The sequence below is a fragment of the Quercus robur genome, chromosome 9 (assembly GCF_932294415.1).
Source record: "Quercus robur chromosome 9, dhQueRobu3.1, whole genome shotgun sequence".
Taxonomy (NCBI): domain Eukaryota; kingdom Viridiplantae; phylum Streptophyta; class Magnoliopsida; order Fagales; family Fagaceae; genus Quercus; species Quercus robur.
This window is the reverse complement of record NC_065542.1, coordinates 53,445,305-53,462,656: the sequence shown is the minus strand read 5'-3', so window position 1 is coordinate 53,462,656 and position 17,352 is coordinate 53,445,305. Positions and strand designations below refer to the sequence as shown.

General features: G+C 33.0%; 2 protein-coding genes across 2 annotated transcripts; both read right to left on the bottom strand.

Annotated features, from left to right (window-relative positions):
• Positions 1–6,664: 6,664 nt before the first annotated feature.
• Positions 6,665–9,462, bottom strand: LOC126701206 (replication protein A 70 kDa DNA-binding subunit D-like). Its single transcript, XM_050399320.1, has 7 exons — positions 9,316–9,462; positions 8,793–9,066; positions 8,597–8,693; positions 8,353–8,477; positions 7,963–8,024; positions 6,994–7,053; positions 6,665–6,895 (listed from the first exon to the last, which is right to left on the bottom strand). The coding sequence occupies exons 1-7, from the start codon at positions 9,460–9,462 to the stop codon at positions 6,665–6,667; spliced, it is 996 nt and encodes a 331-aa protein (XP_050255277.1).
• Positions 9,463–10,280: 818 nt separating this feature from the next.
• Positions 10,281–13,269, bottom strand: LOC126701205 (uncharacterized). The gene is made up of 6 exons (XM_050399319.1): positions 12,699–13,269; positions 12,419–12,607; positions 12,229–12,334; positions 11,221–12,033; positions 10,823–11,106; positions 10,281–10,735 (listed from the first exon to the last, which is right to left on the bottom strand). Exons 1-6 carry the CDS (start codon positions 13,267–13,269, stop codon positions 10,281–10,283), a joined length of 2,418 nt encoding a protein of 805 aa, XP_050255276.1.
• Between the last annotated feature and the right edge of the window lie 4,083 nt (positions 13,270–17,352).

Genomic DNA, 17,352 nt, shown 5'->3' with positions numbered 1-17,352 from the left:
AAAAGAATAAATTTGATTAAAAAATAAAGATTAAAAAAGTGGGTACGCAAAAGGTAAATGTCACTGTTGATTGTCCAAATAGTACAAAAATTTACCTAACCTGCTGGAGATGCTCTTATATATGCATTATCCTTTTTGGTAATTTATCCCTCGAACTGTCACTTTTATAAGTGCTAGTCAAATACTCAGCTTTTTTAAAAAGCACTTTTTAACAGTTTTTATCAAATACTCAGCTTTTTGAAATTGCACTTTTTAATTATGCACTTTTTAAAAACTCCACTTTTTCATTATGCACTTTTACAAAAAGCTGAACCAAACTCACCCTTAAAATTTAAGAGGCAACTTTAATAGTTAAATGACAAAGCAAGATGCTACTACCCACCACTTAAGAGCCCGTTTGGTTTGTCATTTGAAAACACAGTGTTCAGTGTTTAAACACTGAACACTAGTGTCCAAAATTTGAAACAATATGTTTTGTGACAGAGTTTAAAATAGGACTGTTTGGAAATGGTTGCTCAAAAACCTATGTTTGAAATATATTTTTTGAAACATGCTTGGATGTGATTTTAAACACTGAACAGATGATTCGGATGGCACAACGGTAATAAAAATTAAACTCAGTTTTGACTGTGCCCGGACCCACTGATCAGCTTTTTTCTAATGTTTGTCTCCTCTCCTCTCTACTCTCATCTCTACAAAGAATATCACAGTCCGAACTCCATTACTCCTCTCACCCACCTCCATTACTGCTCTGACCCAGCAGCATTCCACCTCACCCCTCACGGATTCGGCGCCATTACTCCTAACAGTAGCTTCATAAACGCATCAAAATCCCACACACACATTTGGAATAGAAGGGATAGTGGACACGCAGCTACAAAGATCACACAGCTACAAAGATCACGCCTCTCCACCCGATTGGTGAGGAATACAGGAAAAAAAAAACCCAAAAAACTAAGAAATCTGTGTGAGTGATTCAGAACGACGACTCGGCGGCGACAAAATACGGCTCGACGACTCGGCGGCGACAAAAGCTTGATTACTTGCTGGGTCTTGGAGTGCTGACAGTGGAGATGAGCTCCAACGAACGTAAAGCCCAGCCGTGGATCTTCTTTGGCGTTGATGGAGATGAGGACGTGCGTGGATTTGGCTTTTTGGTTTTCTGCTTTGAGGGAAGACTGAAGAGAAAGGGATAAAGACAGAAGAAAAGGGATAAAGAAGGGATAAAAAAGGGATTAAAAAATTATTATTTAATACGTTGTCAGCTTTTTTTATCATTAAAAACATGCATACCAAACACATATTTTACATTTTTTGAACACTGAAAAATATTGTTTAAACTATAATACCAAATACATTTTTTTGTTTTATTAACACTAAAAACACGTTGTTCAACAACACTTTTTAAATCACAATTTTCATATCTTTTTAAACAACAATTTTTGAAAACTATGACCAAACGGGCCCTAAATATCTCACTTTCCCATGCAAGTCCCTCTCAACTTTCAAGTCCAACTCAAAAAAATAAAATAATAAAAAGCCCCTTTCAAGTCCATTTTACTATCTCTTCACGCTGTTACTAAATGTCTTCGTCTTCAAGAGTCAGTGGTCCCGTTTTACGTCGTCTTCAACAGGTACAAACAAAGCCCATTCTTCGTCCGGTTGATTCATCCCTCTCCCTCCTTTCGTTCCCTGCTTTTATTCATTGCCGCTGTTCATTGTCATCCTCTTTTTCCGAATCTTGATTTCTGTTCTATTTACCAAATTTCTTCTTCTTCTCCTTCGCACATTTCTGTCTTACTCTGTTTTTTTGTCTGTCCTTAATTTGTCTCACTTTCAGAAAACTTTTTTTTTTTTTTTTTAATTGGTAAACTTGGAAGAGTATCATTCCAACTTGAAATTGAATTACAACAGAGCAAGGAAACAGGCAGAAAACAACAAGAGAAATTACAGCAAGTCATCCCTAAGAATCTGCTGAATGGGAGGGGGCGTCCCTTCCATATCTGAGTTTGGCCTGAGAGTTTAGCTTCCCTAGCTAACGCATGAGCTACTCTGTTGCTGTCCCTTTTAAAGTGCTTGAAGGAATAACAAGAGAAGGAGTGCGAAGAAGACTTGATATCATAAAGGATATAACCAACCTCACCACCTAAGTCTCCTGAGGTTAGAGCTTGAATCTCTGATAGAGTGTTGACTCAAAGATGGCACTAGAAATCTGCATCTCTGAAGCGAAAAGGATTCCCTAGAGAAGGGCAAATGCTTCAGTCACCTCGGCAGAAAAGTCTGATGGGAGGGGTTTGTTTTGAGCTCTGATGGGGCTGCCTGAGCGGTCTTTGATGATTACACCCATGCAAGAGTTCCTCCCATTATCTAAAGTTGCTCCATCAAGAAAGACAGTTTCTTGGATCGTTTTTTTTAGTCTGTCATTTGTTAAATTTTTGAACATGCACTTTTTGAATACAATGATTGCATAATTTATATATGTTGGTTAGAGAAATTGTCATCTTATTATTTTGTTACTGCTATTAAGAAGTAGTTCTTTGGGATCCACCCCTCCCTCCTTTTGTGAAAATATGCAACACTTCCTTCCACCTATATGCTAACTTGATCTTTACTATGACCCAATTTTATAGTTATCATCATCTATATCACGTGACTCATTGCATGATCTATATATATGGAAGGAGATGTGGAAGCTATTTAGCTATTTCTTTCATTGTTTTGTACATTAATTAATTGCTACATTATTATAATCTTTAGTAGAAGTTGAAAAAATAGCTCATGCATTTGATGGACTGAGTGCTTGCTTGGTAGTTGGTACTCTAATAAATCATTCAAACAAAGCTTTTTAAAACAAGTTCAGGCCTCTACAAAATTAGCAAATTGGGGCATCTATCACAACAAAAAGGAGATCTAGATTATGCATCCATTTGGGATCCGCTTATTTTGCTGAAATTGAAAACTTTTTACTGAAAGTATTGTAGATAAAGGTAAAAGTTAGCTGAAATAGTATAGTGAAACTTATGAATAGTACCAAAAAGTGCAGTAGGACCCATGAATAGTAGCAAAAATAAGTTGAATAGTAAAATAAATTGGCAAAAATAATCTATGCCAAACGCTCTCTCTCTCTCTCTCTCTCTCTCTCTCTCTCTCTCTCATGCTTTAAGGCAAGGAACACTCACCTTTGAGTCTGAAGTGAGCACATTTAGGCTTTTTATATTATTTAAGAACTTTCTTTTCTAATCTTTTAAGAGATGAGTGGCAACCTTGTGGACAACCTAAACTGCCTTCTTTGCTGGTCTAATTTTAAAATTTTGAATTATGTTATATTCTGAAAGTCATTGCATTCCATCTTTATGTAAAACAGGTATTAAGTGCAAGCAAAAATAACTATTTCTAGGTTGCCCTGTTGTGATTATACTGTCATATTTATTTAATTTTCAGTTTGTGTTTTTTTTTTTTTTAATAAACCTTGACTTAAATTTTTTTGATTTGCTTTTCTTGGGAGCTTGTTCAATTAGGAATCTAACACTAAAATGAATTAATTGAATGAGAATCTTGTTTTGTGTTACAAGTGTCTTTTCGACAAGTTTTTTTTTTACCGTGGTTGTTGAATTCTCCACTGTGAACCTAGGCCTCTAGGACACAGTTGGTATCATTTATTTGATAGATATTATCATATTTTTTGGCTTCCAATATTATTAAATACTAGTTGTAATTTCAATTTTCTCCTACTTGTAATGTCAATTTGCTCTCGATATGTACCAGAGTGCAATTAAAGATGTAGTTGGAGCTGTTGAGCAAGGTGTTCAAATGTATCTTGCCTTTTTTGTGCTTATGTGGAATTAATTTGTATTTCTAAAAATTCAAATTGGTTGTTTGGTTTTGTATTAAGTGGTTGGATTTACTCTTTACTTGTATTCTAAAACAAGTTTGTAATTAAAAAAGTTTGCCAAATTGGGCAAGTTTGATATTGTAATAGCACAATACATGAATTTATTCCCAATCGTTTCTTATGAATTTTTCTTCTCTTTTTTTTTTAAAGGTTATTTTGAAATTTAAAATTACTTGAATTGAAAATATGAGTTCGAGCAATGAAAAACTTGAAACAATCTCACTTTATGATATGTTGGAATATGATTCAGAAATAAATGAAGATCAAAATGATGTAGACTTGTCATTGAATGATTCAAATCAACCTTTTGCATGCAATAGGCATTTGGAACCATGTCTCAATATGGTACTTGATAAGCTTAAGGATGCTAAAGCATGTTATAATGCATATGCAAGGCGAAAGGGATTTGGCATATGAGTAAATCATACTCGAAAGACTAAAAAAGATAGAATATTGGTTGGTATTGAATATGTTTGTTCAAATGAAGAGTTTCGTCGTAAACGTGATGAAGACACAAAAAGAATAGGTCCAAAGCGTGTAGAAACAAGAGTGGGATGCAAAGCAATGATAGGTTTAAAGAAAATTGAAGATACATGAATCATGTGTAAGTTTGTGGAGGATCATAATTATGAGCGTCTTACTCCTAAAAGTACAACCATGCTTCATGGGCATAGAGTGATAACAAATGCCCAAAGGAATCTTATAGATACACTCAATGAGACAGGTATACCTCCAAGCAAGATAATGTCTGTGTTAAGTAAAAAATCTGGTGGTGATTATAATGTTGGATGTATTCCGGTCAATATTCAAAATTATTTGGGTAATAAAAGAAGAAAGTCGCTTCAAGATGGAAATGCCCAGGGAATGTACAAATATTTTATTGAGCAATAATATAAAAATCCAGGTTTTGTTTATGCAGTTGAAATTGATGAAAATGGGTGCATAGGTAATTGCTTTTGGGCAGATGCTAGGTCAAGAATTGCATACCAATATTTTGGAAATGTCATTAGTTTTGATGCTACATACCAAATAAACACTTATAAGATGTCTTTTGTTCCTTTCACAGGGGTTAACCACCATCATCAATCTGTGATGATTGGATGTGCTTTGCTTATGAATGAACAGTTGAATCTTATACATGGTTGTTGAAGACTTGGCTTAATGCAATACTTGGAAATCCTCCTACAATTATCACAGATGATGACAAGGCTATGGCTAAGACAATTGCAAATGTATTGCCTAATGCAACTCATAGATTGTGTGTGTGGCATATTTTACAAAAAGTTCCAGATCAATTGTCCCATATATATAATAAATATCCATATTTTCAAGGAGAATTTCACCATTGCATCCATGATACACTCACCATTGAAGAGTTTGAGTTAGAATGGAGTGAGATTATGGAGAACTATGGATTGGGGGATATCGATTGGTTGGAAAATCTCTATATACGGTGTGAAAAATGGGTTCCCGCTTACTTACGAAGGAAATTTTGTGTTGGGATATCTACAACTCAAAGGAGTGAAAGCATGAGTAAATTTTTTAAAGATTATGTTCGTTCAAGTACAACGATAAGTGACTTTGTGTATCAATATGAGAAAGTTTTGAATACACGTTATCTTAAAGAGAAAGAACAAGATATAAAGAGAAAAAATTTAGTGCCAATTTTGAAAACATGTTACAAGATGGAAGTAGAGGCAGCAAAAGTTTATACAAGAAAGATGTTTATGAAATTTCAAGAAGAGTTATTTTGTAATAAAAAATTACAAGGCATCCAAATATTGTGAAGAATGAGTGAAAAAGATATATAAGGTGGTAGTTCATAGGAAAGAAAGTCCATTTTATGAAGTGTCACTGGATATTGTTGAGACAAAAGCTATTTGTGCATGCCATATGTTTGAGTTTGTTGGAATTATTTTTAGGCATATTCTTGTTGTTTTTGTGAAGAAATCTCTTATGCACTTTTTTCCATCACATTATATTTTAGAGAGATGGACATTGTACATGAAATATCTGGTGATGACGTACAGGTTGAGCCACAAATTTCTTCTACCTTGATGAGAAATAGTTTCATACTTCAATTTTTGGAAGCTACAGAGGCAGGGTCACAATTAGAGAAGAAATACAAGTATCTTGGACAAAATTTACAAAAGGTTCATGAGGAGCTTCTAGCCATGCAAGATGTTTGTGATGTTGATGATTCAGGAAGTCCTGATAATACTACATTAAACAATCAAGTATTATCAAATCTTCCAATTACTTTGCGAGACCCTCCACATGTTCCTTCATGGGGAAGGCCTAAAGCTTTGAGACAAAAGCATCCAAGAGTAAAACAATTGATGAAGAAGAGAAAGTGTAGCGTTTAAAAAAAAAAGGGGCCATGTGAGAAGCAATTGTATGTCACCTAAGCATTGTGGGTAATTATATAAAATTAGTAAGTTGCCCGTGCGAAGCACGGATAATGTTGTAATGGTTAGTTTTTTATGAAGAATATTGTACATATATTATAACATATTTGTTATAAAACTGTGTTAGTACTGAGTTTATAATAAGAAATAACAATTATAAATTGTAGACACATATTCATTATAATTATTTTGTTGAAGTAATAAAGAAAAAAGAATCAACTTTAGAGTAATATTGTATAATAAAAGTTGATAAAAGCATGGTTATTCATTCCATATTATTGATATTTATTTTGTGATGTAATAAAGAGCTTTATTGCGAAATATTGTTTTTTTGTTTCTTGAATGCTTTGTTTTTTGAAGTATGTCAACGCTTGTAAAGCATGTTGATGGGTATGTTATCATCATCTGTTTCTTCATCTTCAACGTTTGAAGTTTGGTCTATCCTTATTTGTTCAATTTGTGAGCTTTTATCATTTTCTCCTTTTGTTGCATCATTTGTGTTGATCATTGATGAAATGGCACTGGAAGATTCTTGGCTGGATCTTACAAAGTTTACGGTGGCAGATTTGTTATCGCTAAGACTTTGCATAGGTATCTGCATTCATATTAAATTTGAGCATGTTATTTACATCAGTATAGTTTAGCAAAAGAAATAATATAGCATACTGGCTTGTGTTTTTTTTTCTTTCATACCTTTTTCTCATTTGAAGGTGCATCAAAAATCTTAGCAACTGTGTAATTTTCAAAACCATCCTTTAGATTGAATTCATTCAAGCGAAGTAGAAAAATGTATTTTTCTTCCTAAAATTTTCTTAAGATCACGTGGGATTCCTTCTTCAATATCAATCTGCATGTTAGGAAATTTAATTTATATTATAATCAATAGTTTTACAATAATTTTAATAATTTAAATAAGTTGTACCTCAGTTTGTTTTTCAGCAAGATCTCTTGCAGATTTATTTATGATTTTCTCAGCATCTCGATCAAATATGACAAAAGTTTTTTTGTCAATTGAATCAAAAACTTCAATTTGAATCCTATATCTGAAGTATTTTGCAATTGTATAGCAATTATAGTAAGATGAATATATTTATTAAAAAAAAAATTGCAAACTTTGTAGTTAATGTGTGTGCCTCTAACCTTGGGATAGGCAGATTTGTTTTTGTTTGACATTTTGCGCACCAAAATGATCCTAATTGTGGTTTGACCTTCTTTCCACATAACACGCATGAAATATAATACCAACTCATTGTTGTATCAATGTTGCTTATTGTTGCAACACAATAGCAATTAACATCCTACAATGAACTTTGAAGTTAATATGTTTTTTTTAAGTAAATGATGCATTATTATATTGTCATGTAAATGATGAGTCTACTTTGAAATGATTAACAAACCTGTTTCGTAGGATCCCATTCAATTCATTTGAGCTCTAGTATTGTCTTCATATTGTTTGAAGATAAATCCTCGTCTAAAAATTGTTTTGCATGGATTTTTGGTATTTCTTGTATAGGATCATGTTTTTTACCATTCCTATCATTGAATTTTTAAAAAGGAAAAAAGAATGTAAATGGTATTTTGTGAGATAAAAAATGCTATTTATCATTTTTTTTTTGTTATTAATAATTTTAAAAATATGCACCTGTCAATTATTTTAGCAACCTCGGGAATCTCAAGATTTAGATGTACTTTTGTTGCACTGGTTGATGACAAAGAGAATTTGCCTGCAAAAATTGTAGAATACATTATAATAAACAAAATCAAGAGAATTTTCCTGGAAAAATTGTAGAATACATTATAATAAACAAAATCGTATTGAATTGAAATTGAGAAAAAGGAAGACATGTTTTAATGAGAATGAGATTCTCTAAAAGTATCATTAGATTGATTTGAAAATGAATAAGTTTGAGTATAAAAAATTTATAATTAGTGATTACATTTCTCAGTGTAAAATTTATGGCCTAAGATTAGTAACCAATATAGTTATTAACTTGATAGCAGTACTAAGTACATTAAAATTGATAGTTGGAAACATTATTTAGTTAGACTTACCTCCAAATGATTTGACAATAGTCGAAGTTGCAATTAAGACAAAAGGTCCTGGATTGTTCTTATATACGTCTTCATCGATTTGCCAAACACTTGTTCCCCATAGTGAAAGCCTAATTTCTTTTCCCCTGGTATAGTTTAAATCATTGATGATTTTTTTTGTTATTAGTAATTTTTTTTATTTATAATTGATTTTTCTATATAAACATATAATGACATCAATATCACATAAAAAATTGTGTCTTACTCTTTCAAAAGCAATTGTAGGTTGCGCAATTTTCTTGGTGCGCCATTAACTTGAGGCTCTTCAACATTTCCAACTGCTACCAACTTTCCAACAACATCTATTTATATGCAATTTTGTAGTTAGGTTATTTTGAATCATTAAATTAGGATACAGCTATATTAGAGGAGTTGTGAAATAGTTGCAGATTTGTATTTACCTATTAAATATGTGTAGTTGTAACATTGGTTCTGTATTTGGTCATAGTCAGCAAACTCAAAGCAGTATTTTTGGATTGAGTTCATATCTTCATTGGACTCCATGTTTGTAGTAATGGTCATGAACCAAATTCTGATATCATTGTGCATGGGTCGAAACTCGCCTTTAGTACTCTCCACCCTGAAATTCTTGACGGTATAAACACGGCCTTCAAGCAATTGTGGTCTAAAAGTTCGTGCTTGATTTTTCCGAACAATTGCATGTATTGTTGAGCCCTAGAACAATGAGAAATGTCAGTGTCTTCCATAATTCTTCTTGTGAATATATATAATAGCCATGGATGTTGGATTTTCTTAATATACATCTATTTATTAAAGATTTAGTATATAGGTTTTGCAAAAATAGATTAATAACTAATTATTGTAGAAGCTTATAAGATAAGTTGGTAAAATAATTATTTTTAAGAGAATTGAATCTGCATAATAAATTGAATGTACACAATATAAATTGAGTTCTATACTTACCTCTTCATCAATAAATATCATATCAAGGCTTATGAACTCATTGTTCTTTGTGTTGATTGCATCCCACATACGAAGTACTCTGACCTTGATTGTCCAATTGTCTCTATCCGTTGAAATCTTGCTCAAAGGAGTCCAACACATTGCCATTTTGACTTAGTATTAGTACTTCTGCAGCTATTTCTAGAGTTGAATAGAGAAGTTGTCATAAAAAATATATACAAAAGTAAGTAAAATTATAATAATCATCAATGAAATAATTTATTTTGGTAGAATGCAAAATTGACTACGTTTTGCATTATCAAATTTATTAATTTTTTTTTAAAGAAGCTTGGAACATGATATTTTTGTTTTACAAAAAGTATAAATTAATAATTAAATGCAGTTAGAAACTTAGCAATGAATGATGAACTTTCTTCAATGAACTTTTACATATTTATATGTATATTTCTAAAGACCTCTTTATAGACTATATTTTTAGTCATTGAAGAGGTTTTGCCATCATCACCAATTATCAAGACTTTAAGACCATTCCTAGTAGTAACTCTAGAAACAGCAACGTATAATTGCCCATGACTGAAAACTGGTTTAGGCAGGAAAAGTCCAACATGTTTTAGTGATTGCCCTTGGCTCTTGTTTATAGTCATGGCAAAGCAAACAGAAATTAGGAATTGTCTTCTCTTTAAAACAAACGGCCATTTTGTGTCTGATGGAGAAAGTACTATTCTTGGGATGAAGACTTTGTTTCCCACATGTGATCCGGTTATAATTTTAGCTTCGATCACCCATTTGGATAATTGAGTAACTACTAATCAAGTCCCATTGCATAGGCCAGCTGATTGATTAATATTTTGGAGCAACATTACTGGAAGACCAACTTTAAGACAGTCTGTGATTTGGTATGCCAGGAAATTTCAAGGAGTTTAAGAATTCAACTGGGTAAAGTACATCTTCATTCTGAATGTGTCTCAAAGCCTTGCAAATTGAATCTGCACTGAGATATGTCTCCTCATTTGAAGCAGCAAGTCTATGATATTGTCATTTATTTCATTGACTACATCATTTGTTGGAGCTAGAATAGATCGCTCTTCCAAGTATTTTCCATCTGCATAGTTGCTGTGAAGATTTGGATATGTTGCAGTCACAATGCTTTGTATTGGATCATCTCCAACATCAATTAATAGGCCAGAGGGTATGACTATATTTGATTGGCTGTCAACTTCACCAAGCTCTCCGTTACCTAATTTGAGTATCCATTCTGCAAAGTTGTTGGAATCAGCATTAGGATGTTGGAGACGCATATTCTGTGTTAGTACAAATACCTTGCAAAAGCTCCATAAATAAGATCTATTCACTGATGCATCAACAATATCTTCTCTATGGCATTTAGCAATAACTGGCAGTATTTGTCGAAAATCACCACCTAATACAGAAGTTTTATCGACACTATTTATGTCGGTAAATCGAAGTAGATCTCTCAATGAACGGTCTACAGTCTCAAATCAATTACAATGTGCCATAGGTGCTTCATCCCATATAATAAGACTCACCTTTGTCATTAACTCAGCAGCATGTGTTCCTTGCTTTATACCACAAGTTGATTCCTCTGTCACAATGATAGGGATTTGAAATTTGGAGTGAGCAGTCCTACCACCAGGGAGTAGCAAAGCTGCTATGCCAGAAGAAGCTATAGCAAGCACAATTTTCCCTTGTGAATGGAGGCAAGCAATTAATGTTTTCCAAAGATATGTTTTACCAGTTCCTCCATGACCATAGACAAAGTATAAACCACCGCTATTGCATGCCACATCTTAAATTACAGCATCATATATTTTTCTTTGCTCAACATTTAACTCATTTAAAAGTTTTTTATGTTCTGCAGCCAATTCAAGCCTATCAAAATCCAACTCTTCTAGTAACAATCGGTTGTTGTTTTCTCTAATTGTCAACACATTTGGATATTTGATGCCATCAAATTCTTTTAGAGATCTTCCATTTTTTACTAATATTTGTTCAATTTCAAAAAGAGCATAGTTCTGTATTTGTTCTTCTATCAAATGTAAGTTGTCATACATTAGGAGATGCTTTTGCCTATACAGTATATCATCAGAAAACAACTCCCAATTAGCCATCCATAATGCATGTGGGTCTATCACTTCACAAAATAACAATAACGTTGCGAACAATTCTCGTAGCTGCCTTCTTGAAGCCCAATTAGAGGCTTCTTTGATAGCATCATCCCATTCCTTGTCATCATCTAAAAGGCCATGAGCATAGCATGCTGCTTTATATGTTGGATACACAACATGATCAATAGTCCTAATTTCCTCAAAAGACCTTGCACCTTTGACCACATTAAGGAGAATTCGAAGATAGAAGCAGTCACCACTTGCAGGATGAGCATGAAATATCCTCCCTATATATTGGCCAGGTTTCCTTGGGCGCCATTCTTTTTGTTTTCTATGCCAAACCCATTTCGTAGGGAAATCACAATATGTCAAATTTCTTGTTGTATCATACATTTCGTTTGCCTTCATCCATTCAGTGAACATTGTTTTTGTTATATCTGGTCTTTCCAAAACATTATCCAAGTAGTCTGAATCTTTGAATGTAACATTCTGCTCATTCTCAATATGGAAGCTTAATCTCTGTACATCAGGCTCTCTATATTGGTTATCAAACTCAAAAAGTCTCCAGCATGCTTCAGAAGCTGATATATATCTACAATCTAGATATGTTTTGATCTCATCAATGTTTGTTATATGTTGTGCTTCACTTGTGGCACCTGTGTGTAAGTTTTCATACAAAACAAATGTTGCTCGATCAGAACCCTTGTTAACATACTTGAATAAGTATTTGATGGAATTGGAATGGTTGCACCACTCAACATTAATGTGAGCCTAGTATTTAACTAACACGTCAATGTTGTATGGCACCACAAATCTGTTATCGAGCATAACACCATTCTTCTCAACTGTCTTCCCATCATCTCTTCTCCTATAAATTGCGTAACCATCTTCATCTATCACAATGTCATTATACTTTTTTGGAAAATGCTTACTACATTTATTGTCAACCATTCATGGAGATTTTGGGTTGGCAAAACCACAAGGTCCATGAATCATGAACTGTGAAATGACTTCATAATCCCCTGGATTAGTAATCTTATCTGGTATTTTAGCATAAATTATCTTGTCTATATCCACAGGCGTGGGGTGTTTGTCATCTAGGTATAGGTACAAAAGAATGTGAGCATGGGGGAGGCCTCTTTTTTGCCATTCAACTGTGTAGTTAACTGTATTGAAACAAAAAAAAAATGTTACAATAATTAAATAGATTAAACCATTAAGAACAACAATCAAACAGTAATGGGTTGTATTTTATACCTGCAATTACTTTTCCAAAATGCTTGCCATGTTTTAGATCACGTAGTAGTTGATCCAATTTGATCTTAAAAACTCTTGCAATGATATCCCGTCTATCTTCAGGTCGTTGAGCTGGAATTAAGGAAAGGAAACTTTCAATTTCTGGCCATTTAGGGTTGCACGTGAAAGTTATAAACAAATTCGGGTACCTAGCCCATCTACAAATTGACATAGCATCTTGGTAATTTTGAATCATATATCTAGGGCTTCTAGTAAAGCTTGAAGGAAGAACAACTCTTTTCCCAATAGATGAAGGAGTAGTGTCTCCTCTAAATACAGCATCCTTTATTCCAAAGTACACCTCTGATCTCAGTTGAAGTTGATGGTTCCTGACCCAAATTAGTCGATACTCCTCAACACATGTGTAAGCATCTACTAAAAATTGTTGTCGCAACCTACGACCAAGAATCAATGTTTCACCTTCATTCTCACGCTGTTGTAATTGATATGCATAATATTCTTGCATAGTGACATATTCTTCTATCAAAGGCACAGCACCACCAAGACCTTTTTTAAGTATTTCATTATCCATCCTCACCATACGAAAATAACAGTGGATATTGCATGGCCATGAATTTTGGATGTAGTTTATTTATTCGTTGTAACAATCCACTTCTTTTCTCAACAATAATATCACGATGGATATTTTCATCACTCAAATCACCTACAATTATAGCAGCAACTTCAGAGCAAGTAGGCATGTTTTGTTCCCTACCATCACTTGATCGCGATCCAATTAATCACAAGCGTACATTATGCATATCAGAGTCCTTGAACCTATCCCTTGCCATACGGAATGTATTAACCAAGACGTTGTTTTCATCAAGCATCTTCAATAATATTTGAACTATAGCAATGTCAGGATCATATTGTGATTCCTGTCCAGGCAAAGCACTTATTCTGTAATGAATCTCTTTTTTTGTGTCGTGTATATACAGTTGTGCAAAAGATGGGTCTTTTCCAACAACTGGAAGTAACGACCCAATTCTGTGGTGGTTTTGCCGATTCAATCGAAAGATGTAAGGGCCTCACCCTTCATTGGCATGGACATCAACATTTCCTCCCACAGAAGTCATTGCAAACATGGAGTTGAACCTCCTTATATTAGCCTTGTAATGTTCTGAATGTTGTAGGAGATCTTGAAGCTCAGGAGGTGGTGATTTCAACGAAGGTAGCTTCACCCTACCCTTTCGACAACATATTGAGAATTTAGGATTCTTTGTGTTTTTGGATTTACGATTCCTCTCTTCGTACCATAATATTGCATTACAATATTCACACACACAGTTTGGTGGGCCAAAGTTCTACAGTTCTGTAAATTTTCCTAGATGATAGGGAAAAATGAAGCATAATTAGATGAAATTATGTAATGGAAATATGGAAAGTACAAAAGCATATGTAAAAAATTAATATTATTTTCAATTCATTGAAAACCCAATTTAGCAATAGTTTTATTTGAAACATAGGTGCTGAAGCCAACCAAAGGGAAAAATAGTCCCAAGTAATGTTGTAAAAAATGGATTTTAAAGCAAATTTTTAATAGAAATAGAAATAAGGTAGGTTGAAAATATACGAAGGACTTTTATCAAAGTAACTTTTAGAAAATGTATACACAATTAATAAAGTATTTAATATACATGGAGACGCAATTTTGAACCTATTGTTGGTATATTGTCATTGATGCTATCTTGAAATAGTATTTTAACTATTTAAAAGTATTTAATTGTTATTTTTAATATTTAAAATTACAAATAACAGTACTTTAATGTGATTTTGCATGCATGAAAATGAGAAAAATGAAAAATAACGATGAATATAAAATTCCAAAATAGTAGTTTTTGCACTTACTTTGTGTGCTGTTTGACCTTTTACTCAGGTCTATGTCAATGGGATTTCTATAGCACATTCCCAAACCTAAAATATAAATAATGATATATTCAACTTATTAATATACAATACTAATCCTAACACTTCAAGAGAATTAAGGAAACATGAGGATTGACAGCTATAAAAACTTCTGTCTAACTGCAGATGGAAGTTAAGTACACTCAGTCTATAATTGGTGGCTCAGACAAATTCCACAAATCAAATGAACAGGTAATACTTTAGAGCTTCTGAAGGTGGATTTCCATGTTACAATACCTTGATGGATCTAATTTTCATACAAAGTAAAGCAAGGTTTGATTTTGAATTTTCTAAATATCCAAAATTCCAAATTCTTCATCACTTATAGTTAACAATGTTAAGGACAATCCAAGGCATGAACAATAGACGAAAAAAATTGACGGCTGTAGAAGCTGTTTAAAAATTACACTTTTCTACGATTGGGATAACTCCGTCACTATTTAATATAAAATGAGTTTCGAGGCTCAAAAAAAAATATACATATATAAAATGTGTTTCAGTCCTTTATCATTTAAATAAAAATAGCAAGCAACAACAATCAACATTGTCAAGGGAAATCATGGCATGAATAATAGACCACAACATGAGCTGGTTCTATAAAAGGTAGCAAGCCTTTGCGGTGAAACCTATAACCTTTATGGGCCTAATATTCATAGTTAGTAATATGCAGAGCAAGAACAACCAATTCCCAGAGTTAATACTACACAGTCATATATAACTACACCCCATAACTGCCTAAAAATAAATAAATAAACCAAGTTAAGTGTGATGCTTCTATTATGTATGGCTGTTGTAGGTGAGGTTAAGTAGTGTATTCAAATGCGAATTTCAGCAGTCAATATTCCTATTTAAATATCATTGATTATAAATATAAACTTTAAGACATGAAACTATTCAAAGTAAGTAAAGATATGGATGAGACAAAGTAAAGCAAAGTTTTATTTTGAATTTTCTCAATATCCAAAACTTCAAATTCTCCATCACTTACTATTAATAGTATTATGGACAATCCAAGGCATGAATAATAGAACAAAATATTTGATGGCCGTAAAAGTTGTTTAAATTACATTTTATTATAGTTGGGATAACTCCATCACTATTTAATCTAAAACGTGTTTCGAATAAAAAAAATAAAATATATACATATATAAAATGTGTTTTAGTCCTTTATCATTTAAATAAAAATAGCAAGCAGTAACAATGAACATTATCAAGGGAAATCAATCCATGGCATGAATAATAGATCACAATGTGAGCTGGTTTTATAAAAGGCAGCAGGCCTTTAGGGTGAAACCTATAACATGGTAGCTTTCATTTTAATAGATCCCTGCTAAATCACACAATAATTTAGGCTATTTACACTACCCAGAAGACAATTAATCATGCAATAAAAAGGCTAAGTGAAGATTCAATAGACTTTTAGGCAAGTGACAACCAAAGAAATACTCCAACCAAGCTAATTACCATATCAGTACAAAGTTAAGTGTGAAGCTTCTATTATATATGGCTGCTGTAGGTGAGGTAAAGTAGTGTATTCAAATGCAAATTTCAGCAATCATAGTACAACTATTAATCAATCTTCCTATTTAATTATCATTGTTTTTAAATTTTAAGACATGAAACTATTCAAAGTAAGTAAAAATATGGATGAGACAGAGTAAAGCAAAGTTTGATTTTGAATTTTCTCAATATCCAAAACTTCAAATTCCCCATCACTTACTATTAATAGTATTACGGACAATCCAATGCATGAATAATAGACCAAAATATTTGATGGCTGTAAAAGCTGTTTAAATTACATTTTACTATGGTTGGGATAACTCCATCACTATTTAATCTAAAACGTGATTCAAATCAAAAAAATAAAATATATACATATATAAAATGTGTTTTAGTCCTTTATCATTTAAATAAAAATAGCAAGCAATAGCAATGAACATTATCAAGGGAAATCAATCCATGGCATGAATAATAGATCACAACGTGAGTTGGTTTTATAAAAGGCAACAGGGCTTTAGGGTGAAACCTATAACATGGTAGCTTTCATTTTAATAGATCCTTGCTAAATCACAAAATAATTTAGGCCATTTACACTACCCATAAGACAATTACTCATGCAATGAAAAGCCTAAGCGAATATTCAATAGACTTTTAGGCAAGTGACAACCAAAGAAATACTCCAACCAAGCTAATTACTATATCAGTACAATTATTCCAAATTATGGAATTAGTACCTATAATCTCAGTTGTAGGCAGATGCTTATCCAAGGCACTAGCATTTGTAGGCAGATGTATCCCAAATTCTTGCACAGTAGTTGTAGTAGCAACATCACCATTAAGCCCAACAACCGAGTGAGAAAAAACATTTGTAAGTGAAGGGGTTGATCGCCGCAAACATTGAGCATTTGAACTACTTTCCTGAGTATGGTTAAGGTTGAGTACCATTCGCCTGTTAAGTCTTGCTCGCTTACAACTACCTGTATCATAGATCATTGCTATGTCTTTATGCTTTTTACTCCTATGGCTTCCACCTCCAAATTTCTTTGATGACACTATGTTTGTGGAATACATCTTGGCCATCCTTTTCTTGTACATGATCATACGCCTTCTTTGGCACACAAGTCTTGCAACCTCCATTTCCCCCAATAAATTCCTCTACTCAAAACTGTTAAGGAACCTTGTGGTTTTTGAAAAGGAATTTGAAATTAAT